The sequence below is a fragment of the Cuculus canorus genome, chromosome 4 (genome assembly GCF_017976375.1).
Source record: "Cuculus canorus isolate bCucCan1 chromosome 4, bCucCan1.pri, whole genome shotgun sequence".
Classification (NCBI taxonomy): domain Eukaryota; kingdom Metazoa; phylum Chordata; class Aves; order Cuculiformes; family Cuculidae; genus Cuculus; species Cuculus canorus.
The window spans coordinates 30,671,077-30,697,778 of NC_071404.1; the positions used below are offsets into that span (position 1 = coordinate 30,671,077).

The 26,702-nt window shown below is 40.0% G+C and overlaps 1 protein-coding gene across 3 annotated transcripts in view; it reads right to left on the reverse strand.

The window, feature by feature from the left end:
* Positions 1–908: 908 nt before the first annotated feature.
* DLC1 (DLC1 Rho GTPase activating protein) overlaps positions 909–26,702 on the reverse strand; it is a 221,963-nt gene continuing 196,169 nt past the window's right edge. For all 3 annotated transcript variants that reach the window (XM_054065280.1, XM_054065281.1, XM_054065282.1), the window contains 12 exons: positions 24,105–24,186; positions 16,980–17,043; positions 12,718–14,144; positions 11,382–11,558; positions 9,305–9,464; positions 8,865–9,063; positions 6,297–6,510; positions 5,801–5,915; positions 4,671–4,892; positions 3,764–3,981; positions 3,412–3,585; positions 909–2,883 (listed from right to left, as the gene is read on the reverse strand). In XM_054065280.1, coding sequence (XP_053921255.1) covers positions 2,763–2,883; positions 3,412–3,585; positions 3,764–3,981; positions 4,671–4,892; positions 5,801–5,915; positions 6,297–6,510; positions 8,865–9,063; positions 9,305–9,464; positions 11,382–11,558; positions 12,718–14,144; positions 16,980–17,043; positions 24,105–24,186 — 3,173 coding nt within the window. In that variant the 3' untranslated portion in view covers positions 909–2,762. The remainder of the gene's footprint in view (positions 2,884–3,411; positions 3,586–3,763; positions 3,982–4,670; positions 4,893–5,800; positions 5,916–6,296; positions 6,511–8,864; positions 9,064–9,304; positions 9,465–11,381; positions 11,559–12,717; positions 14,145–16,979; positions 17,044–24,104; positions 24,187–26,702) is intronic.

Sequence of the window (26,702 nt, forward strand, 5' to 3'; positions counted from 1 at the left end):
CAAATGACAGTCTCTTATCAGACAGGCTCTCTAAAAGACTCTTTGGTGTGTGACAACTAGTACAATGACACCAAGAGGTGTGCTTTCGCCAGACTGCTAAGGGGCATCCATCACTGCTCCCTGGGGAACACAGTGGGAAGCAATAGGTACCAGGACTTTAGGATGCTCATGTAGAGAAAGAATATGATCGAGTTGGTAACTGGAAGGCAGCAGGCCTCCTTCCAGCTACTCTGTCAGATGAGTATTGCAAATCAAAATATTCTTTCAGATGCTGAAATTCTATTTCTGTTGGCTAGGACTCCAAAAAGTTTTAAAAGTTGCTTGAATTAACAGCTGTCTTTGGCTTTGCTTTTCACTTTAGTCAGTTGTTTGTATATCCTCCTGGCCTTCTCTTTGGCTTCACTTCACTGCTCTGCATGCTTTAACTTTCTCCAATTACTTTCACACTTGCTTTTTATAAAATGAACCTATGACTCCACAACTCATCGTGCCCTCTTTTTCGCTGTAGAAAATAGGAAAGCAGTGAAGTATTTTCCAGCATTGCATACATCTGCCTATCAAGCAGGAGTTTGCTTTGCTCCCTGTTAAATTCAAAGAGTACTTTTCCACAAGATAACAACAAAACAGAGGTTTCTCCTTGCTATTGACTAGGAAGTATTTCTGTCCAGCTGCCTGCTACCATGAAAGCTTGTCTTGCAATAATTTTGAAATTGCTTTGGTACCTGCCTTTAACAATGCTATAAATATAGGCCTGGGAGAAAACAGAAGTTGCTATATTGTCAGTAGTAGTATATAAAGACTATTTGTGTAGTAATATATAAAGACTATTGGTAACAAAAATGTCTCATCCTCTGGGCACAAGGGTGGAAGGAAGGATGCAGAATAAAATAAAAACCATTATACTTCTCCAATTTTAAACATTTAATAGTGCACTTATTGAGTATATTCTGTACAGACGTTTGTAGCAAGTTAGAACATTTTCCTTTCTCTCACGTAGGTCATGGTCATGTAAAGCACATTTACAATAGAAAACATACTTGAGGTACAAAAACCCAAAAAGAATATCTGAGGTATAAATACAAGTATATTTTAAATAATCTTTATCATGCTTTATCTATGTTTGACAGTACACTGTGGGCAAGTATACATGTTTACAATAGAATGGTATGTACAACATACAATTTTACAAATTCAATAGTGTTTGATGTAGAAGAATATACAAGTTTTTCCTACTCATGAGGAACATTGTTACTGGAAGGACTACATTATTTGCCATAATAAAAAATTCTTCATCAAAAAGCTTAAAATAATACTGACAATGGTAAAAAAGTCTCAGTCAAAATTCCATCTTGCAACACATTCATACCCTAGCCACAAAATACATTTATCACTTAATACTGCACCTCAAAAGCAAATCTTGGCCTTTACAGTAAAACCTACAGAAAGACACCTTACCAGAGGACCTCAAGACTTCCTTACTTCATACAGGTTGATGCTCACGGAGGTGGGAATATCCCAACAGGTTTAAAACTCCACAAAAAAAAAAAAACAAAAAAACATGACAAAAGCCCACCTTTCTCTCTGCCCCCAACTAAAACTCTCCAAATTTTTCACATCCAAGTTGTTTGTGATAATGTGCAGCTTTTAGGAAAACAGGCAAAGGAAGGAAAGAAGGGAAGAGCTCATGCAACTCTTCCTAGCCACCCCACCCCACATGCTTCTACAGGAGTCCCGTTACCTCCCGGCACCGCAACTCCAGTGTTGACTTTTTCCTCTTGAGCCGTCAGAATATAGTAAAATACATAAAAGCTCATTGCTCATTAAAACACTTATAGTTAATGCAGGTAGGAGTAAAAGCAACAAACATGTTTTGGCAAATTAACAATTTACATTACTGGCTCTCTTCATCATTGCATAGACACTTCATTTGTAAGCTGCTGTGTTGCTTAAGTGTATTTACTTAAAATTGCTATAGAATTGCTAATCACTCCTAAAAGATGATTTGGATAAGGAGTGGACAATAATTGGAGCAAGCCTCTTGTAACATCTGCTTAGAGTTTTTAACAAGGTTAGAGCTGAGGAAAATGCAGAACAGGCACATGGGAAGGATGGCTACTCCTGGTCCACAGGGAAGTCCCATTCTAGGTTCAACTGTATCCAGCATACCAAAATCCATCCTGGTTGCCTATCAGTGTACCAGACACATTTCAAGTTCAACTTCTGCTATTCTTTCAATCATTAACACACTCATTCACACTTCATTCTCTGTGCAAACCTTTCTCTGCTTATCTCAGTGAGAACACATAGAAGAGTACCAACTATTCCAGTGGATACACCAGTCCATCAACACGCTACAAATAAAATGACATGGGTATGTACATAATGCTAAGTATTTCACAAGGGAATGATGAGCTTTCACCATATTTCATAATATATTTTGCATTTAAAGAATTTTGCTTCTCAGAAGCAATTCAAACCTTCTAATAGTACAATTTTTTTTAAATTTTTTTTTTTGCACAGTCCTCCTATGTATTCCAGTCGAGGCCTACACTATAGACCTTACACAGACAGGAAGCAGCTTTAAAGTGTATGGTATGGCCACAGTCCTATAGTTATGCTCACAGTCAAGTTCTCATGCTGTCACCCCTTCATGACATGATTTGCAGATAGTACACTAGTCTGGTCTGCAGTGGACGAACCTCAGTTTTAAGTAATGTCTACGTTGCTGAGGGGTGGAGCACACAGATGTTCCTCTTCAGTAGTCACCTGGATTTTACTTCCTTGTTTTCAAGACTCTGATGACTGAAAGAGTCTCGTATCTTAACAACTTCAGATGCACACAAGTGTCCAAAGGACTTGGTGTACCAATCTGGCATGTGGCCCCTGATGTGTGGAAAAGAAGTAACAATGAAGTGGGTACCAGTAACCGTGCATGCATTTTCTTAGCAGAATCAAATACATAGCTACCTGGTTAAATACCTGACTAGGAAATCTCCTTTTTACTGCTTATTGCTCGGTTTAGCCTCACTAATATACAAATGTTCAAAAACAAGTTTGCTATCATGAGGAAAAGTTATGAGAAGTTTTGAGAACCTGGTCTTCTTTACTAACTTAATATTAAAATTAACATGTCCTCACATCCAAATACATCTGCCAGAGGAAGGGGTGGGATTATGTACCAATAGGTATGGTGGAGCACATACTGGGGTCTTTTAAAGCAACAAACCATACCGGCTACTAGATGTGCACTGAAGCCAACTTTCTTTGACATTACAGAGACCTGTGTGCATCTCTTTGAGAAGTACATACCACTGGCTATGCTAAAGCCTGATGAACTATCTAAATTTTGTGCTATGTGGAAACTATACAAGAAAAGTTACCACTGGTAAAGAACAATGTGGAAATTCATACCTTAAATCAATTCTGCACATGTAGGTAAGTTTTGATTTTCCTGACCCGCAGGGCTCAATCAGATACCTAGACAGGAGCACGTTAACTCTGACACCAGCTACTGAAGCACGGTCATGATCCACTGAAGTTGCTAAAAGCACACAAGCTCCTTTGGGGAAGTTTGTCCTCCACGTTCTAAGACAAAAAAGGAAGAGAAAAGTCTTATATTTGACAAAAAGTAATTAAAACATCTTATAAGACTACAAATCATACAAAAGCAGATATTTACCTATATAACTTACATTCTATAGAAATTGTATGCAAGATTGCCATATGTGTAGGATATCAACATCACCACTTATAAAAGTCTTACCTTAAGACTACAAAGTCTCTGGCTGGCTGAGGTGCCATGCTGTTCTGGACATACTGGTATATATCAGTCTGGCTATCCAAAGGTTCAATTACTTTTGAATCTATAAGATCTTCATCCCAAAGATGCTGCTCTTTAAGCAAACGATTTAAAACATCCTCTGGCGTAGCTGGGATTTCAATGGTAGTTTTCCATAACCGTAGTGGGGGACCTTCACATACCTGCAAAAAATCAGTACAGTCTTCAGTTTTACTATTCTTACACTTTCTTTTCTAATTGTCCGTTGACTAAATATAGCAAATTAAATACACACACATATATGTGTATATTGTACTAATCTTGTTGTAAGCTGAGACTAAGGTTGTTTTCCTGAGAGCCCAAGGCATCTGCATGCTGACTTCCAAATTATTTTGATGTCGTAGTTATCTTCTCCAGTATAGGCCACTATTAAATCATGATGCTACAGAAAAGTATCATAATTCTCCAAGTCTTATTTTCTACATATCTTAAATCTCATTGAAACACTTCTATCTGTGCTAGCTTGCAGCTGTGCAAGATAAGGGCCAAGAAAATTCTTTCCTACTGCCTGTATGGTAACCGTGCTTAGATGCTTCAGTCAGCCTGTAGAGACTTTGCACATGTTAAGTGAAGGCATGTAAATGCAATACAGTCAATATTCCTGGGCTGGATAAATAGAAGAACACAGATCAGTGCATGTTGGCTGACTACTGCTGAAAGACATGTTGGCTTTAGGTGCAACTATGGCAAAAGATTAAAGCTTTTTTCCTTAAATCTATCTATAAAGTAAAGGTGTGCACTGAACCTTCTGTAACATCCTATGTCAAAAGCCTGCTGGTACTAGAGAAAACAAGCTAAAAAACTACAGCGCCATGAGTGACAGGGTACACACCTTCTTGTAGGCTAGCTCTGCTTGCTCTGAGGTGGAGCAGCTGACCCAGCCTTTAAACTTCTCCTTCATCTCTTTGAGCAAGTCGTCCACGCAGTCCTGGAGGTAGCAGTGGTAGTCAGAGGGCTCAGTGGTGCTGCTGCTGCCCCGGAGCTCCTCAAGGCTGAGGGGACGCAGGTCCTGCTCTGTGTATGAGTTGCGGCCCCTGCTCATTTCTTCGGGTATCTGAGGGGCGACAAGAGTGAAAACATCCTCTTGCTGCTGTCTCCCCAAAACACAGAGTTAGACTAGCAGCTTCATAGCCACAGAAAGATGGGCATACTAATTTTGGAAGTGTCGGGACACGTATGTGTCAGGTCAACAACTCAACGTGAAGAAATTGCAAAATTAAAGTTTCTGACTTTGATTTAATTCAAATTAGTGTCTCATTTATGGGGTGTCTTATTTTTCTCTGTGGAGTATCCCTCTTTGCTACACAACTCGGATCCATTCCTACAGCACAGTTTATCCTGCAGACTCAATGAAGGAGGGGAAGTTGTCAACCACAAGAAAAGAGACAGGCATGTCTTCAGTTGTGGGCTCTGAAAAGATTTGACAACAGTGAGGAAAACCAGAACTCGAGACTTGTCTGGTTCTCCATCCTGAGCCCTAGAGGGAGTATGCTTTAGCTCCTAAAGACCCTTCAACCTATGGTCTGACAGTATCCTGTTCCAGGTCACTTTCATGGCCTAGTCTTGCTAACTCTTGGGAATTTAAGTATAAAATGAGCACTGAAATTCCTAGAAATAGCTTCTTGCTTTGTAATTAGAACTGAGGTTCACAGATCCTCATGGCTGCACAATAAAAGCTTAAAAACATCTCTAATGCAGCTTGGGTATAACAAAAATATCTCAAACTCCACAACTGCTTCATGACTTTTGAGCATCAGTGCCAACAAAACAACTCTCTCTTCTTCCGGCACCACTTCCAATTCATGTATCCACTCAGAACAGGATGGAAAGTTTTTTAAAAAGCTATTTATCATGTATTAAAATCTATTAAAACAAAGACAATTCCTAGCTCTCCATTATACTGTAGATCTAAGCCTTGTTGGCCAATATTCTACCCATCGGTTTTGCATATAGATGTCTTACCTGAAAAAGCTTCTTGCATTCAGCGATCATATGAGCTAGCCCTTGGGTTGCAGCCAGGTTTTCATTTAGGTCTTTCTGATCGGGTTTTCCCAGGCTTGGTTTTCTTTGCATCACTCTTCAAAAGGGAACAGAGTGCACATACGCACAAATCCAGTTATTTAATGCAAAGCAGTTCAGACACTTCATAAGAAAACAGCAGGATCCCCTAAGCTGCTGGCTATTTAGAGGAGTGCTGCCTGGGACCAAATCTTGGCACGTTACTGACTTCTCTCACTACTCTCTCTAAATTTTCCTTTGGACTGCCCCCTACTTCTTCCTTCTTACGAACTTGCTTATACTTTAACTAATCTCTAAGAAAAGGTAAGATCCCATAACTGTTCTACACCTGGTGACATCTGAGGTGCAGTAGGGTCAATGCTAGACCATGCCTGTTGCACATCGCTGCTAGCTGTGGTACGGGACCAGCAGCAATGAGCCCTGCGCCCCAGAGACGTACCTTGGGGAAGAATTCTCTCTTTTCAGAGTGTTTAAGTGGAAGAGGGAAGGTGCTAAGCAGACGGCCAGGTTTGTTGGTGTCATCTGGTTTTCCTTCACTGCAGCTGTGACGTCACTCAGGAAATAGAGGAGAATCTGAAGGACCTCCCTGTTCTCATCCGGTAGAAGCATAATGGCAGCTTTGATGGCCTGGAGACGCTGATCCTTTGGCACATCTGCATAATATTAGTAATTCTCTCATCAGCCCATTGATTTCCACACACACAGCATGAGTATGTCCCAAAGCAAACTCCATCTTCAAATACTTGATTTGAGTTTGAAGTGATTTCCTTCAGGATGCATACCATTCATAGGAAACACAAAGGAATTTTTTTTAACCCACCAGTTTTACTACCCTCAGCTATTTCCTGCCTCACAAGAAGTGCAAGCAAGAAGTTGTGCCTAGGCCAAAGTTAATTTTAGATTGAGTTTCAACAGCTACATGCTCCCGCAGATGCACTAAAATGACAGAAGCCTGGAGTCAGGCAGTGAACAAGCAAACAGTCCAGACAATTTAACAAATTCTTTGGCTTTCAAAGAAATTCAAAACATGAATGCATTTTAGAATAGATGAATTAATTAAGTAAATTGGCTAGCAAACCTTTTCAACAATGATGTCATAAAATATCCAAAAAGTGATTTACCAAACACAGAGGGTTGCTTTACTAAGCAGATCATTCAAAGTCACACGGTGGAAAAAGAAAGTCAACGCTGTGAAGCCCCATACCATTAAATGGCTCCTTGGTTACTAACAACAAACAGCCATTGGAAAAATTTGACATGTGTCTTTATATAAGGCCCTCTCCTCTAAACTTGAAGAGAACAAAAAGATGAAATAATCCAGACCAGATCTGCTTCTTATAAAGGGATTTCCAACAAGCCACCTCTGAAGACAACATCAGAGTCCTGGAGCATTTATATCATCTTTAGCACCACACCACCCTCATGCCATGTCTCATTGCACACATAGTGCTAACCAGATATTTAATTGGTATTTGCTTCGGGCTTCAGCAACTTTGTAAGGCTAGCAGGTGAAAATCAGAAAGCAAAAGAACTCTGGTTTTCACACTATCCCCTCAATCAGTTCAAAGCACATTTAACCCACATGCAGACAATTCCAGTGCGCAGCCTGGTGTGTAACACCAAAGCAAAGGAAAATTTTTGTCCTTTGCACGGAAGCAAAATTCACAGCTGCTTTAAAGCCCTTTGCATTACACAGAGATAATACTTCCTGACCATCTCTGGTGATTCCTCAGACCTACCACCTGCAAAAGGAAAGGAATAGGTATTTCTGCAATGCTGTCAAGTTTTTCTGACACTAAATCCACAAAGTGTTGCTGTTTAACATGTGTGGATATGGAGAGGCTGATTAATTTTCTCCACAAACAGTCTTGGGAATCCAAACACAAAAAAAAAAAAAAAAAAAAGCATGCACTGAAATAACAGTATGTATGTTAAAATACGTATGTATTTTAAACTGTCACCTCCACCTACAGAGCTCTGAAGGAAGTTCCTATAACATTTTTATAACTATTATCATAAGGAAAGCACAAAATACAGCGAGGACTCAAAGAAGGTGTTTTTGCACTAAGTTCTGCTGTAGCTCTGCTACCATGAGAACGACACACGGGGAGAGAGTTGGGGTGGTATTAGGATCAGCAAGGTGCCCATAGTGCATTAACCAGTTTGGATCCCTGTGAATATTTCAAAAAGCTTTGGAGTTCTGGTCACTGAACATTAATTCATCTTTGACCATTTTATAAAGTGAGAGCATTTGCAGTGAAACAATGTTGAAGAAAACATTTGAAAGACAACATGCTGTTTGGAAAGATTCAGCACAAAATTACCATCTACACTGAAATCAACTTATCCAGCTCACAAAAGAGCTTTCCTGGAGTTGAACCTGCTGCCTCAGAAAGATTAATTATTTCTTTTCAAGTGCATCAATAAACTCTATTTTTAATGTGATTTACTCTAAGCACTTTCTGTTTATGGTACCTACCAGTAAAATAGCTACAAGTCAGTAACAGAAAAGCTTTCAACTTAAAAGGTTGTTTTCAAAAGTTGTGGTGAATGATAGGAGAATGTAAGAAAAGAGAAAATTTTTGGCAGCCTTGATCTTGCAAAAAAAACCCTCAATAATTTAGTGTATTCCAATCCCCTTGAAAGACCCAAACTCTGTTCGTGTAGTTTGCACAGCAACTCTACCTAGCCACATCAGGCGTGGCTTTTTCAAGCTGTAGTATCTAGTGTGCTCAGAGAATAGAGAACTTTAAAGGGAGTGACAAAGGATTTATATTTGTTCCCAAACTACAGAGAAAGATGAAAAGAACTTGTGCTATTAGTTGTTATACAACTGGAATGTAAAAAATCAGTTCCTTATGAGGCAACCTGAATTATAATGGCTACTAGAGAACGGCAAAGACTAACATATACAAAGCGAAGTGCCCAGAGGAGCAATATTAGAAAGTTCTACCCTTACTGCACAAATGACCATTTGCTTACTAGCCATAGAAATCTGAGTACTTACATTGGTATATCTGTAAGAAGGTCTCCGAGAGTTTGTTGGTCATTAGAGGCTCAGGGAGATCACGGAAGAATTGCTTTAACATGTCGGCTACATCGTAAGCAGACTGGCCTTCATAGTTGACACTTTCTGCTGAGTTCTCATTCATTTGACGCAAAGCCTGAATTCTTGATTTGACTCCAGATTTCCTAAAGAGTCCAACCTAAAAGCATATGAAAAGGTAAATATATTTGCAATAAGTCCAGCAAATTTGAAATCTAAGCATGCTCCTTTGCTTCATATGTATGGATTTTAATTTCATAGAAATCTTTCCTTGCATTAATTATCCACTTTGTTCTCCTTTGACTGTACTTTTTCAGTTTGACCCAGGAACAATAAAAATTAATGAAAGGCCGAGTTTTGACTGCTGCATGCATGTGGAATGAGACTACAACAAAACTCACCTGATCCAGGCAGTGGTTGCGGAGGTACCGCATGGCTTGCTGAATGCTCTGTGGAAGAGGCTGCCCTGTGCGCTGGACGTTAATTTGCAGTGGTACTCCAAACACGTTTCGGTCCTTATAATCTGGCACCTTTATCCTCTTCATAAATTTTGGTACTGCCCTATTTAAGCAGAGAATGACGAAACAAAATTAAACCTCTGTTGACCATTTATCTTATGTATTTCCAGTAAATAAAAAAGTCAAAATAAGTGAAACTCTTTAGTAATATGAAGAGTAGTGACAGTATAAATTAGCTAATTCTTTCAGGGCTGGGAAGGGGTAGAGGACAGAAAATAGAATTTCTCTAAGAGAAAGGCTTGACATTCAGGGCAGTATGCTGCTTGTAAGTATTAATGTGGTGCTACTCCATCAATATTAGTGGGACAAAAGATATAGGGTAAAACTGCAGGGGCCAGACTGAATTGCAAAAGAGTCAAAATAAATCCTGCGGTCAGTGACCCCTTATAACACTGCTTCTTTAGGTTTGAGGAAAGATGGGCATTTGAACAATGAGCTTTTGTATGTCAACTACTTGTTCTGCAAAGTTCTCAAACTGGGTCCACCACCCACCAGTGTGCATAACAGCAGGGAACTGATGTAATACATTTGAGTTTGTCAGCTAAAAACTTCAGCGCTATAAACAACCCCTCTGAGGGATTGCCCCTCCTTGTCACCCAGTGACTGTTGTTACCCCCCACCTCCCACTCCAGTTTCAATGAGAAGCCTTTCCATCTGCTTATGACTCTAAAGAAAAAGTTACTAAATACAAAAGAATGATTTACTCTTAAGCCCACAAGAGTATTGGTTTCATAAAGGAAAAAAAAAAGCCACTAAAATGTGAAAACATTGAGATCGTTTTCCTAAACAGGGAAAAAACCTGATGTCCAGTGCAATAACTGAAAAACACAGTAGCACTGGAAAACAGGGAGACCTATTTAACATTTCAGTATACAGTACAGTTACACAAACAGTGCATTAGATGTACAGCTGGCTAATCTGTTACATAGTAAAACAGAACCAATTTGTATTGCCACACAGTAGTTTAGGGCATTATTGATATATGTATGAATAATACTTGCTTTGTCAAAAAACATGCCAATGGAATGTGAAAAAACACATTGCGAACTCCACTGAGAATCTGAAGCATGCAGGGGTAACTGGTCAATACTTATTTCTGTCTTTCAGAACAAACAACTTCTGTATTTAGAAAAGCTGACATAATAACAGCCTTTGAACAGGAGGTACTTTGATGCTGAAGCTAAATACGCTCCATGACTCCTGGGGAAGGGAGGAGGCTGGCCTATAGTAAGGGGAAGAAAAATTTTATTGCGCCTTTTGCATCCTGAAAGTTATACGGGCTGTACTGCAGATACAATAATAAAAGAGTTTTCTGTTTCATTCTGACAAAAAACATTTAACTGGGTTACAAACACCTGGCCATAGCAGAAATTGCTGCCTACAAAAAACTCCATGGTTCTCCCAATCTTTCTTCACACCCCACTCCCCACATGATCTTTTTGCAAGTTAACTGGATTTACAGTGGTGGATTTAATTTGCCTTAAGGAGAGGAGGTGGATTTTGGCTAATCAGAAACTAGAACTAAAAGAAACTCATTTAGTGACATATTTATTCTTAAATATTTTCACTAGTTTCTCTGTATAATTAAGAAAAGCCAGCATCTACTAAGGTCTATGCCACTGCTAGCTAACTGCCTCAATATAAAACCAGTCCTTCTTTTGCCATGGATGGTGGACATCTCCCTGCTCGGAAAGCTGGGCTGCATTTCACTGCTTTCACTCCCTACCATGTCCCCTGTAAACAATCTTCTCAAGACGAATAAGATTACACTTAGATAAAGGATTAGTGATTTTAGCCCTGTGTGGGGAAACCATCCACATAAATCGCTGTCAGCAGAGGTTAGATGAAGTGCAAATATGGAAAATGAGAGATTAATTACATCTTTTCAAAAGTTGCCTGGGACAAGCAACTCATCGTTCTCCTGTAGCTGGCCCATCTACACACAGCTCTATGCCCTTACCAGCTGAAACCATGCTTGTTGGAAGGTGTGTACTTCTCCAGGAGAGCGGTCAGCTTCAGGAGAGAGTACTTCTGCAGCAGGTTCATCTGCGTGACAGACTGGCAGTTGATCTGCAGTGACGCTGAGGTGAGGCTGGGCCGGTGGGAGCTCTGGAAGCTGTGCCACCTCAGCCTGTGCCTGCAGAGAAGATGAAGGACAGAGCAAGGACTGATCACTGAAACGTCCCTGCAAAATACACGCAGGAATTACTGCAAACGCACTGCTAGGCTGCCTTGACTTGGCAGCTGCTATCTTCTGATATCTCACAGGCATCAGCTGCCAGTGTCTCTACCTCACTTGGTGCAATGCAGCACATGTGGGTGCTTCAGATGGGAACATGCTGACCCACAGCTCAGTGTTGACTACATGGTCTTGCTCTATCAGATAATCCTCCAAGAGTTCCAAACCCCTTTTTCAGAAGCCCTTTCAGTATTAAGGCAGTGAGAGTCAAAAAATTCCATTAAGAAAAAATGGCCTACATATTTAGAACCCATCAAATGGTAACTAAGCATTTCTATGAGTCCCATTAAGTTTATACGAACAGTTGTAGGCGACTAAATGACAGCAGAAATCTGGTCGTAAATGATTTGTACCAGTTTTAAAGAGAAACTAGAAACAAAGCTAGAAGGTGTCCAGTTCCTTGCTCTAGTCACACTACAAAATACAGTCATCCATCCCATGGTAAATTTCCCGACAGAAACTGGGAGGCCACCTAGCTGCCCTAGTTCCCCACTGACCTACAGCAACCAAGTAAAGAAAGTAAATAAATGTCATTTTCCCCTCAGATTTGATGTCCTAGCATGCTATTAAGAAACAGCCTGCTACTGAAAAGTGCAATTTTTTGAAACAGTCTAAGAATCAAGGCTTTTACTACACGCTGACACAAACTGGACCATACTTATAGTAGTCCTCTTAGCCAACTTAAAAAGTGAATAATCCCGCTTGAGGCTCCTCTGCCTCCCACACACCATTTCAGTCTGAAGAATCACCTTCCCCCGAGACTGCCTTAACACTGCTCCTAATGCCATCTTTTCAAGAGGGCTGGTTTTGATCGACAAGTCAGGCTGAACATATAACCACACAGCTACTAAGTGTGGGAACCACTTGTCTAAAGACAAGTCTTGCACACATAAATCCCTCACCTATAATTGTTTTGGGAGGTGGTGGGAACCGACACATGTGCTTGAATGGCCACAACTTCTGCTGAACCTTAACTGTGTATGCTGCAGCTACTAAATAGGCACTTGTGCAGAGGGGACCTTACCAGGGCCACTCAAAGTCCCAGCGCTTATCTCACCTGCTGGACCGCGTCAGCGATGCGCCCACCCCAGAGTCCCTCCTGTCTTGCATTCCTGAAGGCTCTTCTGTTTCATTCAATGAATTTCCTGTACTGTCAAGGTCACTTGGTGTTGTTCGATCGTTATCTACATCAAGGTGAATTTGCTTTGGAGAAGAAGGACATGGGGAGATGGAGTCAAGCGCCGAATCAGAGTCCCCCTCATCAGAGAACTTCTCTGACCACTGGTTTACTATTCTCTGCATCCCTTTGACATGGTACAGGATGTCGTCGAGTTCTGGAAATATGTCTTCATTTTCTAAGTCGGCCAGGTCACTCGTACTGGAATACAGGATAGAGCCTGGCACGTTGTCATAAATACTGAGGCGGCTGCTCACTGAGCTAGAGGAGTTGCGCCTTTTCCCCATATCCAGCTCTTTGGAGCTGTCACCGCTATTTTCTCTCTGGAGGGTGAGATGGCCACGTCCATGGAAACTCCCTGTTCTCCAGTTCACAGAGGTGTTACTTTCTGTCGGAGAGAAGTTGCCATTGGAGAGTGCTTTGGGAAAAGTGCCAGGCTTATGATCTTCGGGGATAAAAAAAATTGTGTCTTCTGCAAAACTTCCCTGGTTCTTGAAGTTCTGCTCCATCACATCACTGAACGTTGACTGGTTGAAGGGATCAAAGCCTTCCAGATACATGCCCACCCTTTTATTGTACGCACTAAGGCTGCGTGTTCGTGTGACAGGACTGGGTGTGCTGACAGCACTGCTTGTCTCAGACTGACTACTGCTGCTGCTGGTCTGTGTGGAATTGGAGACACTCCTCTTTCGTACCATGGGGAGGCTGATGTGATTGCCATTGAGGGCAGATATTTCCACACAGTTAAGTTGTTTCAGTTTATCTTCATTTATGCCCTCCTGCAGGATGGGACCGCTAATAATAAGGCCAAGCTTTGAAGGAGCTTTGCTCTTGCCATGGTGAGAGCTCTTTATTTTCAAGCTCTCCATTCTCTTGAGCAAGCTCTTTGTTTTAGACTTGGTGTTTTTCTCATTGGCTTTCGTGTTGAAGCTGAAGTTATTCAGCTCCCTGGGCGAGGGCAGGCTGCTGAAAGAGTCATCATTTGCTATGAAATTGCTTGATGAACAAATGCTCACAACTGAGTTTGTCCTGGTGTTAGATGCCTCACTCTGCAGGGTTGGATGGTGGCTGCTGGTGCTGCTGATGCTCAGAACGGAAGCCACCTCCTGGCGCTCACTGAGGTCTGTTAGCACACTCTCACGGCTTGCTGCATTAGTAAGGTGAGGAGCTTCTGGGGAGGGGGTATTCAAGTCTGGTTTTGGAGGGAATACATCAAACTCTTCAAGCCTTGACCACCTCTTGCTGTCCCTCTGAAAAGTCCATTTGCCACTTATTGCACAAGGTTCATCTTCATCTGAATCTTCACTCTGCAAGGAAGAGGAACCCTGAAAGTACTGCTTGCAAACTGCCTAAACAGTAAAGGTGGTTGCATTTAAATACAATGCCCACTTAACAGCTTTAGCATGACCTTGTTCTCACTGAATTTAAAGCAAAAACCAGCCTTTTGCTTCAGGGAGAGGAAGATTAGGCCATAAAGACCATCACAAGAAAAGATAACATGGGACAGGCAATATATTTTGACAGTTTTAAAATACAAAAGATATATGTTTTGTAAAAAGAAACAAACAGTACAATCTCCTTTAAATTGCTCTTTTCTAAAACCCCTAGTGTCCATAGACTTCAATTAATTGGTCACAGTGGAGAGCTCTCAGATCAATGGAAATTCCTGGCATGCATAAAATTTTAAACCGGAGACAGTTAGGGGTTGGGGTTCCTCTGGACTTTCTCCAAAGTTACACTCTGTTGATAGTGACTGTGTGTTTATACTCCTCTTTGCAATTACAAGATGTTTCTCACACAGTCTGAACTGTAGCAGCTTAATTCCTTACCCATTTGGGAAGTCTGAACGTTCTCCTAGCTGTGACTAATGAGAGAGCAAAAGAAACTTGCACTGCAAGAGTGTGATGCCTCCCAGCTCTTACCTGGTCCACTCTTCCTCCCACAGGCTAGCAGCTAACATGTTAAGAATGTCCTGTGAAGTTTCTACTTCAATCTCGCTCCAGGCAAGCTTTAACACTCATAGATAGTGAGCAGCAAGAGCTTACTGACAGTGTAGCACGTAAGTAAATTGTAAATAACATCTCCACTGAGGCTGTTTGACATACGAATAATGCTTGAGGGTACAATTACATATACATCACTTATGCCTACAATCTTTTCAGCTAAATACTGAAAGGGAATGATCCCGACATATCTGGTCTTCCAAATACCTAAAAAAATTTCATGTTGGAAGAATAAAACTAATGAAGATCTTTTAATATGCCACTATGAAACCATAAAATAACCTTTGCAGTTCATTTGCCACGGTGAGTTTCACTTCATTTGTTTAGACTGCTTTAATTTAAAGTCAAACTCCCATGCATGCCCCAAGATGTAACTATTTGTGTGCCAGGAACATAACACTTATTCTCTGAAAAATAAGAAAATCATTTGTATTTTAAGTATTTTATTCATGCACACTTTAGCTCCCGATCCTCTCCTATTTTTTTATTGTGTGTTTTGTTTTGTTTTTCTAATGGCACATTACATCAGCTCAGCAAAACAAGTGAAACACCATATTTATTTTTTATGACCAAACACACAAGGGACACAGAGCAGGCATCATTTTCTTTGTGTCCCAGGTACTACCAACTACTTCTGTCCACGTCTCGGAAGAAAACCTAAGAGGCCTGGTTTGCTTATTTAAAATTTTCAGGAGGAAAAAAGTCACCTGAAACTGCCAATGGATAATAATGATGGTTCAGTGGTGAATATGGTTTAACTGAAAAAAAGGAGCAGTAAAATGATCTTAATCTGCAAAGAGGTCAATGCAAACATAAGGAAACCTGTGTTTCTGTCACATAATTGTTCCCTAGTGTTAAAAAGCTTTAAAGGCCAAGTATCGATTTTAATGAAGTCAGCAACAAAAGGGAATAGGATCCAAATTCATCTGCCAGAACATGGGTCATGAAAGAAAATCAGGAAGGATTGAAACAAAAGGTAACATCTAGACTCCGGAAGATGTGGGGTGTGGACCTGAAGATGGGTCTGGTCTGACCTCTGACAGCAATACTGATCATTCCAGTGTTAATAAGGTTCAGGAACAAGGAGAAGAAATCTTCTGGTGGTCATAAATGGCAATCCAGCTGTCTACTCCTACTTTTAAAGTGCTCTTATATATGCTGCCTCAGAGTGTTATCTTCTGGAGCTTGGATGCTCTTTCCAACATACCACAAACAGATAGGGAAAGAGGGGATTAATTCCTGGTAAACAACCTCAGACATTTGTATGCATTCTTGTTAAGGGCAGGGCAGCATTGTATTGCCTTAGCTTAGTCATCTTTATCTACAGTTGTCATATCCCAGGGGATATCAACTACTGATCCCTCCTAGGACACACACAAAGTTTTAAGACAACTCTTGAGTGGTACCTTACTAGTAAACCCCAGCAACTCAGCTTCTGTCGGTACTACCTTACTGAAATTACAGTAGATATGCTCTTATTTCTCACTGTGCTCCACTGAGATCCTGAAGATTCAGGAAACACTTTTAGTTCCTGCTGAGCTCTCTGGAAGAGAGCAAACTTTCCAAAAAAAAGTAGCTGATGTTATTCCATAAATCTACTGCTTTAATTTAGAGCAACGTAACTAAGAAGCAAGGAAACAATTCACCCAGTCCTACAAAGAACTGTCTCCCTCCTCTGCAGGCCAGGATCTCACCGATCTCACCGATCCTGTCTATGCTCCAATCAAGTAATACAATTCTAATGTGATGGCAAAGAACCAGAACTGTGAAGATGAACATTCACATCAGCTCATCGCAGGTAGTCAAGACCCCCTACATCTTTACAATCCTGCCTGAGTGCAGGTAACACGCTTCAATACAGACAACCTCACCGGCAGGCAGAGACGCCTAGTGCCTTTCAGACTGGGAGCAACATCCCAGGGAAGTTTTAGCTAGACAAATAACCTTTACCTGAGGCCAAGCTCTGCAGTTTTCACTCAATGAAATCACAAAATGAAACGTAAGCAGAGTTTTAACTGAGTGTCCTTGCCAGGTTACTCTAGACTACAGCTAAGCAATCTCCTTTTTGTTTGTTTGGTTTTTTTTTTACCAGTTTAATTAACGTACAATGCTGTAACACAAAACGTTAAAGGAACTTACCCTTTTCCTGTGGGGACTAATTTCTAGCTTCATCACTGCACATTTGTTTAAAGTATTCAAGCGCCTGCAAAGTAAAGGAAACAGTATTAAGAGAACACTCTGGTGTTTTGACACAGGCTATTCCAGTTCAAAAGCTTTTGTGAAGGCTGTCCCCAAACTGCTTTGCATACAAATAGCTACAAGCAGAGTTTCAATTAGAGCCCTAATTATACTTAACCATTAACCCATTACATCTGGTTGTATTCTAACTTCAGAGGGGGGAGGGATGACTATTTGTCACAATTACCTGAATCAAAGTAAAGAGAAGTAAAGGGAAAATTGGACTAAGTTGAGAATTACATTATATCCAACAAATTGTAATAATTACATTTATTCAAATAGCAGATACTCAAACTCTGAAACAATCAATCTTGACAGAATGAAAATAAGGGAAAAGGCTTCATATTTAACACTGTGTACATATGCCTGTGTGAAAAAAGCACACTGGTTTAAAATAGTATTTTATAAGCTAAAACCTCACACGGGCAAACTTATTTTTCACTTGTTAGGTCTCTATTATTTTCAGTACAGTCCTCAGACAAGACAAGGCACCAGTTTAAAAAAGGAAACAAAACACAGCCTGATTTTTCCTTCCAAAACTGAAAGTTTCTTTTATACATAAAAATGTTGTTCTGAAGGACTAGAATTTAAACAAAAATAAATTGCTGCAGAAGAAAGGTTAACCAGCCTCCCTGTGAAATATGATAGCAGTCTGCATGCATATCTTGAAGTAGCGTATGAATGTATGCGAATATCCTCCTGTTCCCTGGAGAGCTAATGATCTGGCAAGTATCCCTCAAAAAAAAAAAAAAAAAAAAAAAAAGAAGTTATCTTTCTTCTCTGTCTCCCCAAAATGTTCAATATGCAATCCTGAGCTAAGTGTAGGCTGCCATGGTGTCCTCCTGCCCTAATCTCAGCCCTTGTCTCCCCAGAAACTCCTCCAGGGAAATATATGGTTCAGCTTAAATCCACACTGGTAAAGCGTGGTTAGAGAAATGCTAATGTTATGGCAAAGCAAATGGCAGGGACAGGCTGGATGCAACGCAGAAGGCAGAAAAGCTGAAGCAACAGTTACGTGGAAGTGACGGTTTGGTCACTTGTGTTAGTACTTCCACTCATGAAGCTGCACTGTGGATTGGATCAGGAGACTAACCAAGCTGAAAACTAAGCTTTCAATACTTTGTTGGGTTGAGTTTTTCCCAGATCAGTTCCCTGAGCTGTGTGAAGCATAGTGTGTGCAGGGAGAAGGCAGAGGAGCAAAGCTGCCTCTTTTCTTCAGCCAGACTGCAGGCCAAATTCAACAGGAGCAAAACTGAGCTTTAAAAGGCCTAATCATTCTGAAAGAAGTTATATAGTTTCCACATAATTCGTCTGAGCAAAGTGTAAAGAAAAGCCCATATCAGAAACTTCGAAAACGAAAAAGAAATGCTGACTTGACCTGTTGATTCAGATGAGTGTTTTCAGATTCATGAAACTTGTAACTTGAATCTAGAAAATGTGTGCACAGGAAGAATTACTAGTTTCCTCTTTCCCCTCGCTTTTAATGCATAGGATTAGTTGCAGATGGTATTTACACAGGGGCTGATCTTGAGGCCATCAAAGAAAATGGAAAAACTCCTACTGGTGTGTTTGCTGCAGTCATGAAGTAAAAAAAAAAAAAGGCAGTTTGATCTATAATTAGAGACAGCCACAACACAGCAGAAAAGGAAAGAATCAGGAAGAATTGCCATGTCAAATAGTAGGGCAGTGACAGGTTAGGAAAGTTAGGAGGATCTCTCTATTTTCGTCTCTGCTCTCAATTTAAAAGGCAGAAGGCTCAGTCCTGCCAGTTCCTGCTGGTGGGTACGTGCACAAGTCCAGTGAATTTCAAAGGAATTGTATTTACTGTGTGAGTGAAGGGTGAGTGTCCCATCTATGCGCTACACAGCAAAACTGGTATTTTAGTTTTTAAAAGGCCACACAGCAGGAGAAAGCTGCCTCTTGCTCTCTGCTATAAAAACATTCTTCTCTCAAACTCCTGGACCACAAGACCAGGGAATATTAAACTAGTTTCAGTTCTATATTGTGTAATAATTTACAAATTTCACAGTGTTGCAACCTTTGACTTATGTGGAGAGAAGTTATCACTGAATCCCTGTATCAGGCTTTATCTAGCTCCAGTCTGTCTGACCACTAATAAAGACAGTCTCTGATTTCACAAAGATTACATCCACAGACTTCTCTCCTACTCAAATAAAAATCTTGAAATAGCTGGGAAAGGGTAGAGCAAAGACCTCTGTTTCCACAGAGGGCATTTAAGAAAAAAATCTCCCGGTGCACACCTCACAAAAATAAGTATGAAGGCAAGATAAGGTAACCCCCAATGAGAGAGGTTAAATACAATAGCAGTGAGGCAAATAAAGGCTCTGTTACACATCTAACATGATTTCATCACAAAACCAGTTTCCCTTTTAAAACCTAAATGCTCTGCAGTGATTGCCTCAGGTCTGCAACTTTCATTATATACATCAAACATCCTGCTTTAACTTCTGCTTAAGTTCAGCAGTGCCCAGTTCCTTGAGCTACCAGACACCAAAAACACAGTACAATATACAAAACTGCCTTTCAAACACGTTATTGAGTCTGCAAAGTTAGGCTTACAAAGTTTAGGCTTTGCCAGGATGAGTATTACCTATACAACTTCCATTAAACTTCACTTTACATACATTTTGGGATACTTTCTAAGCACATAAGCACACATTCATTTTCTACAGATCTCCTCATCAAACTCAATTGCAATTTTATCTTCTGGCTCTGGACCTTCTCCTGTAATTCCATTCCCAGGTATAGATTCAACTTAACGTTTCCCTATTGACAGTCAGCAGGTCTGCCTCGTTCTTTAGTCTTACGCTACCCAAACCTGTCTCAGCAACACTTTCATGGGGACAAGATGGGAGATGGAAGGACTGGGCATGATTTCTGCAGACAGCAGCAACAGCCACTTTCACCATCTAGCTATCTCAGTCTCAGTTTCTACAATGCCTCCTATCCTGGCCACTTACCGGATGGCAAGATAATGTTCTTTCCCATCAGGCAAATAAATACCTTTGAGTCAGCCCCCTCCCTACACATCTTCACATCCCGATGGTATCTTGCTCCTGCGGAGCATTGTATCTCCATGACATGACTTTTCTTTGCTCTCCATGTACTCCTACCCAAGCTTTCACTCTCCTTCAAGCTGCTCTGCAAAATCCTTCTTCCAAGGGTGACAAATGCAACTGAACTGCTTCTCAGTCCCATCCCCTCTGAGCTGAGACTGGCCTGGATCAGCCCCGAGCAGCAATTACACTGGAAATCCGAACCTGCCACACCCGAAACACACAGCACTGAAGCTTTTCTCAGAAATGAGCAAATGATGGACTTCTAGTCTTCTCCTCAGAAATGGCCAAACTAGTTCAGCCTGAAATTCTTTGAAAAAAGGCTGCCTGAACAAGGCATTCACTATCAGAAGTTACAGCTTGAACACCTGACTTCAGCTAATGGGTTTATAACAGAAAGTCTTTGTTAATCTAGAAAACAGTCAGTTCTATGCCAGCTATAACCACTGGTAATTCATTCTACTATCATTAAATGGAGAAAATTCTCATACTGTGCATGTAAGAAAAATGGTAGCAATGCAGAATGTTAGATTTCTGCATTTTAAATGACAATTCTCAAGCTGAGTAACTGTAAAATTTAGCTTTAAAGTTTAAAATATTTTCTTGATGCATTTAAATTCTTACAAGGCAAACCCCAACTCCACTGTACCTGTAACTAATTAATGACGCAAGGGCTTTCCTGTCTCATTGCAGTGGAGAGCCTCTACCCTAGTTCCCGGGATTTATCTGCCTGTCCTAACGTGCAAAGGAGGTCAGCTCTCAATAAACCAAATCCTACAAGTAGTGAATGCTGCTTGTGCCAGTCCATTACAATTGATTTCATGGATGTGAAGTCCTGATGGTAAAAGATTTAAGAAATTTCTTACATAGATAGCGTGGCAGTTTTCTGGTGATGCACAAGGAGATTAAATGGGATTTACATCACGGTGTACAATAATGTATTTTGTACTTAGCAACAACCTTTAGGGTAAGCATGTTTCAGCACTTAGTGTCACCAGTGCACTACGCAGCCAGTTATCCTCTGGAGATAAATTCTCAGTCATTAATCTACATAAAGTCTTACAAAACCAAGGCCAGCAGTACTTTGTGCAGTCACTACGTGAAGCAACCTAGCAAATGAAAGTAGAGTCATTGCTCTTACATTTTTAACCCCATATTTCATGATAAGATCTCTAAATGACATTTTTTAACCATCCATCTTCTACTGTTACCAAGTGCCATATGCTATCTTTGTAATTCAAGCCTCGACCCCTTTTCACTTAACATTTTTCAAGAAGAACCTTAATGTGGTGACTATTGATATTTTTCCTTTTAGAAAGGAATTTGACAAAATATTTGGTAACAAGCTGATTTTAAAGTTACATTAGTTTTCCTACTTGTATTAATGACAATTTATACAGTTCTATTCAGATGTAAACTACAATTCAAAATGCTTCACACTTAAAAAAAAATCCTTGTCACTGTGACTTCTACAGTCTTCTTCAAAATTATTTCTTCCCATGCAGTAATTAGAACAAGGAAATTAGAAGTGTTGACAGTGTACTGGTTGTTATACAGAAAAAACAGATTCTCAGTGCTATTATCCACTGCATACAGTGTTCATTTAGCTCTGTGCTGAAAATGCAAATAATTCCAAAACTATTCTATCAGTCAAGAAACTGCGATACTCGGTAAAAAAAACCTTTAATATTTACACACTCACTGTGTCATTAGTCAAAACAAACCTAGGCTTCAGGCAGAAAAGAAGTGTTCCATTTATGTATCTTCTCCATGTTTTTTAATGATTTTTACAAAATTAAACAAGGAGATGTGGAAAAAAAAGATAACTAAAGGTGGAAATGTGATACTGTACCGCTCTTATTTAACACAAAAGGTAAAGGGCCAAATTCAGACACTATTATGATAATTAACTGAATTACTTCGGGTTTATTTTGAGGTGAGGTCTGAATGCTTCTGGAGAAACTTTAGCTTTGGTTCTTATGTTATCTGATAAAAAGTTACTCTGATATATAAGCCACAGACTTCAGAAATATAGTTCAGCCTTAAAAGTCTGTGTCTTAAGCTACAGTAAGACCAGTGTATTCTTATGCATATTACATGGAAAAAAAATTGAAGATGAAAGTGAAGAGGTTATTTTACCATTAGCAGACTTATTAAAGACTTTCTAGTTTCACAAAGTATCTATAGATCCATATAATTTTACTTTTCTCACCTTTATTAGAAGGCTTAGAATATAAGCTTCCATTCTTAGGATACAGATCTTTTTGCTGTCTTCTGTGTCCAGAAAAAGTGTCAACTGTTTTTATCAACCACACTAGCAGCAAATCTCAAAGAGATATGGAGGTCATATTCTTACTTTCATCAGTGAGAAATAACCTGCTGCCTTTTTTCCCGTACAAACAAATAATCCCAGGTTAAAAAGTATTCTCATAGGTGAGCACTATGTCCAAAATATGCTGTCTTGACTTTTGTTTTCCTGGCAAGGGAAGACCATGCTTCTGGGAACCAGCATTTATTCATATTGCCGTACTTTATGTTCAGTGACTGCACAAGTTCCAGAGCACACAAATAGGCAGACATGCATCACATTTTTGTATCAGTGGAATAGGTGCCCTACATTTGAGTAGGGCACATGTTGAGTGTGAATTTAACATTAATTAGGATTTTCCCTTCCTAATGACTGGTCAACAAACCTGTTTTCTTCGTCTGAATATCTTGTAAATATTTCTCAAGAACTTTAAATTCCAGTCCCTCTCTTTCCCTTCCAAGTATAGCAGTGATGGCATGAGAACACTATAAACTTAAAGCCTTTCTTAAAAGGGTTTTGTAATTCATTACAATTACTGACGTGTAGAGTTGCAGACATCATGCATGCATAATCCAAAAGCATTCATTTGGGAGACAATTTGGAAAGCTGCCATAATGGAGGACAGAGGCAGAAAACTGCACTCATGTAATAGATATGAAAAGTTAAGGCATTTTTTTTCCATTTAAGATTGTGGACTCCCATTCGAGGAGGGAACTGATGGATGGGTAACTGTCAGATGGGGCCATTGCAATTGCTCTCATGATGAAACTGGTAATGCTGAGGCTGTAGTTCTATAAAAGCCTGTTGCCACACACCCCGCCAAGTCTTGCTTCCTCTTTTTCTTCACCCATCCCTTCTCCTGCCCCTGCAGCTGGCTGTGGGGTCCTGCCCCATTCTTCACACCTACTCTGAACTTCATTATACCTTTCCATCGGCTGATTTAATTTACTAACTCAGACAAGAACTATCTTTTTGCTCATAAACCACAAAGATACAAGATATGTAACGGGACCACATGCCTGGGGCAGGCCAGCCTTTGCAGTGGAGGGAAACTCAGATTAGCTCACATTATCCCTCACAGCCATACCAATATTCACTTTGGTGATCAGGACGCACACAGGGCAATGCATTGAGGTTAGCATGGTGGCTTATATAGGGAGCTTTTTAATTTTGTATTTATAGCTGCTCACCAACTCAAGAAAGGAAAGTAATGGACTGCAGCAGCCTAGCTTTGCTAATACTGCTCCCAAAAAATAATTCCTGTGTGCAAACTGATATTACTGTTGTACTGTAGCCAGCACAGCCCTGCTTTCACATGCCTAAGTAATCTGGGAATTAGTAATGAAAGCGAATTAAGAATAATAATAAAAATATGCCTATGAATTACCTGTCACATACTCCTGTCACTTTCCTCCCAACTTTGTTTTAAATAAGATCCCTAAACATTACTTAACCCAATATATTGTTACAATGAAAACCCCATACTGATAGTGGGTAATAAAAATGTCTCAAGTAAATGGTAATTTAATGATACATAGTTCAGTTGAGGTTACAATTTTCCCAAGTTATACTTTCTAAGACAGAGGAAGAGGGTTTTTTTTTTTTTTTTTCAAAATGTAGTGTGATTTTATTCTCACCTACCTGCATAAGGCCTCGATAGCATCTCTGTCCAGGAAATCATGCTCCCGCTTGACTACAGCAGTGTCAATTGGAAAAAGGAGATCTGTAAGAAGAGACAGATGAAGACTCAAACACCCTCTTATTCCCACTGGTGAGTTATTTCAAAACAGCCATCTGCCTCTAGTTTAGCTCACCAAGGTGCCAGTGATTGGCACTTCTCAGGTAAACACACATTACCATCAAAATGCCAGAGATGCTTCCTTTTCACCGAAAGTTCATATGCAAAATGGGAAAAATAAACAAAGTAAAAATGAAACAACAAGAGAGGGAAAGAGGTTAATGTGAGCTTCCAATGTAACATCAAAAGCTGAAACTAATTCAGGCTAGCTTTATGTAAAATAAATATAGCCTCTCCATCAAAGCACTAATGTCTCAAGAAGAAAGGTCAGTAAACCCCAAATCTCTGGAAGAGAATGAAAAACAGAATCTCCTTGGCTGTTAATCAGACTATTTAAAAGTTTGTCACAACATAAGTGAGATATGGACTGAAATGAAAGCAAGTCAAGCTGCGCGGAACCCATACTGCCTCCCTTCCTTAGGAGATTATTTAGATACACAATTGGGAGACTGGGAGATGAGGGGGAGGAAACAATGTTGGCAGAGAGCAGAAAATTTACTACAGCTCCGAAGCAGCAACCACATATATATTATTTACTGTCCTCCACAGATTCCTGACTGTCCCACAGGTCCTGATACAGCATTCCTTGCACAGCCAAAACTCCCACCAAAGCCACTGGGTGTTCAGAGCACACAGCAATACACAGACACACTCCTAATATATCGTTGTACTTGCATACAGCATCTCTGTTTCAAGTGATTGTCTATAAAATATTTCAGCCTCCAGAGACTAGGAAAGAGTGAGCTGAAATAATGAAAAGAATGAGAATGGTGTTATTTTGTGGAAAGGTAATTAATAATCTAGCTTTTTTCTATACCAATAGATAATCTCTCAAATGAACTATTTGTCTTGATTTTGCCTCAGGAATTTAAAAAAAAACCATATTCTGAAATGCAAGAAATCCTAGCTATTCTGCAGAAACTGCAGTTTTAGCAAAGCAACTGACAAAGGCTTACTGATTAATTTCCATTTTAAATGCATATTGTGTGGGATCACACCATATAGGTGACTTCTCAGAACTCTGGTACTATCCTCAGTTGATCCACAGGTCTCCCCTTCATTATTTTAAGCCCAAGGTGCAAGTGAAGGGGTAGAGCAAATTCAAGTGGCATTTTTCAACAGTGCTGATGTAAGCTTTTCCTCTGAGAAAGTTAGGACCTTAGAGTGCCCACAAGAAAACCTACGGGAGAACTTAAATGGGAGAGGTGACTTGGAAGAACTTGACAGTCTGCACAAGTCCTTTTTTTATGCTTAATTTATGCTGCTACTGTTTTTGTTGCTGTTGCTTCTGTCTCGGGTATGCAAAGGACAATGGTATATTATTTTCATATAAGGACAGCTGTCTTTTCAGTGGGTATGTCTCACTGTGCTCTCACCTCTGCAGTCCTTTTGATGTTAGGTCGTACATTAGAAACTTCATAGAAGTTTAGAGTCTTTAGATAAAGCCCACATATTCAGCTGGGAGTCTTGTCCCCAGTTTTAACAAAGACTGTAAGTACAGTCCCAGCTCTGTATCCAAAGAAAGTTTTGGCATCTCCATTGGCACAAAAAAAAAAAAAAAAAAAAAAAAAAAAGAGGAAGAGTAATAATAAAAGGGAACTCAATTTTTGAACAGGTGAAGAACAGATTCGGCAAGCGCTGTTTTAAAAGTGTTGTTATAATCTCATATTGCCAAAACAGCTGCAAATCAAAGCTCAGCAAGATAATTTTTCAAGAAGGTCAGCTCAGCATTTGCTGTGATTTCCAACAGTTATTTACTGTAAATAATAGACTTTCTATGCTTATTCTTAGAAGCAGCAGCTGGAGTTTGTTGTATTAAAAAAAAGAATAAAAGTGTATAATAATTTCACTACAATGCAAGTAATTTTAAGTGGTGTGGGGGGAAAATTCTGAACAATAACATATTTATATATAAAGGACCTTTAGAATATCACACTCTAAAACAAATTTCTGCACGTCACTCTGCATCACAGTAAGAACTGCATGCCAAAGCAGCAAGCTCCTAGCAGGTTAAAGGTAGAGAGATAATGAAGACAATAGCTTGCTTGAACAAAACCTCTGTAAAAGCAGACACACAAAGTGAATCCACCCCACAGAAGGACAAATACGGTGAGTGCAGGAGTCAGCTGTTTCTTCGAGGAGCTGTAAAATATCCACACAAATGACGACTCGTATATTCTTTTTCCCTTTCACAGTGAGTCTTTGTTTAACACCAACTCAAACTGTCCGGAAAAATCACACAGGACTTGGGAATCACAAGGCATACAGATACATTCATGCATACACAGGGCTTCCTACCTCTGCTCTATTAGGAAAGCTGGCTAGTGGAGCTGGACACAGCTTGTGTGTTTCTCTAGGACTGGTCTCATAGGAGTAGATGATTACATTTACAAAAATTTATTTCATTTGTATTTTAACTACAGGGAGTGTACCATGGTGAT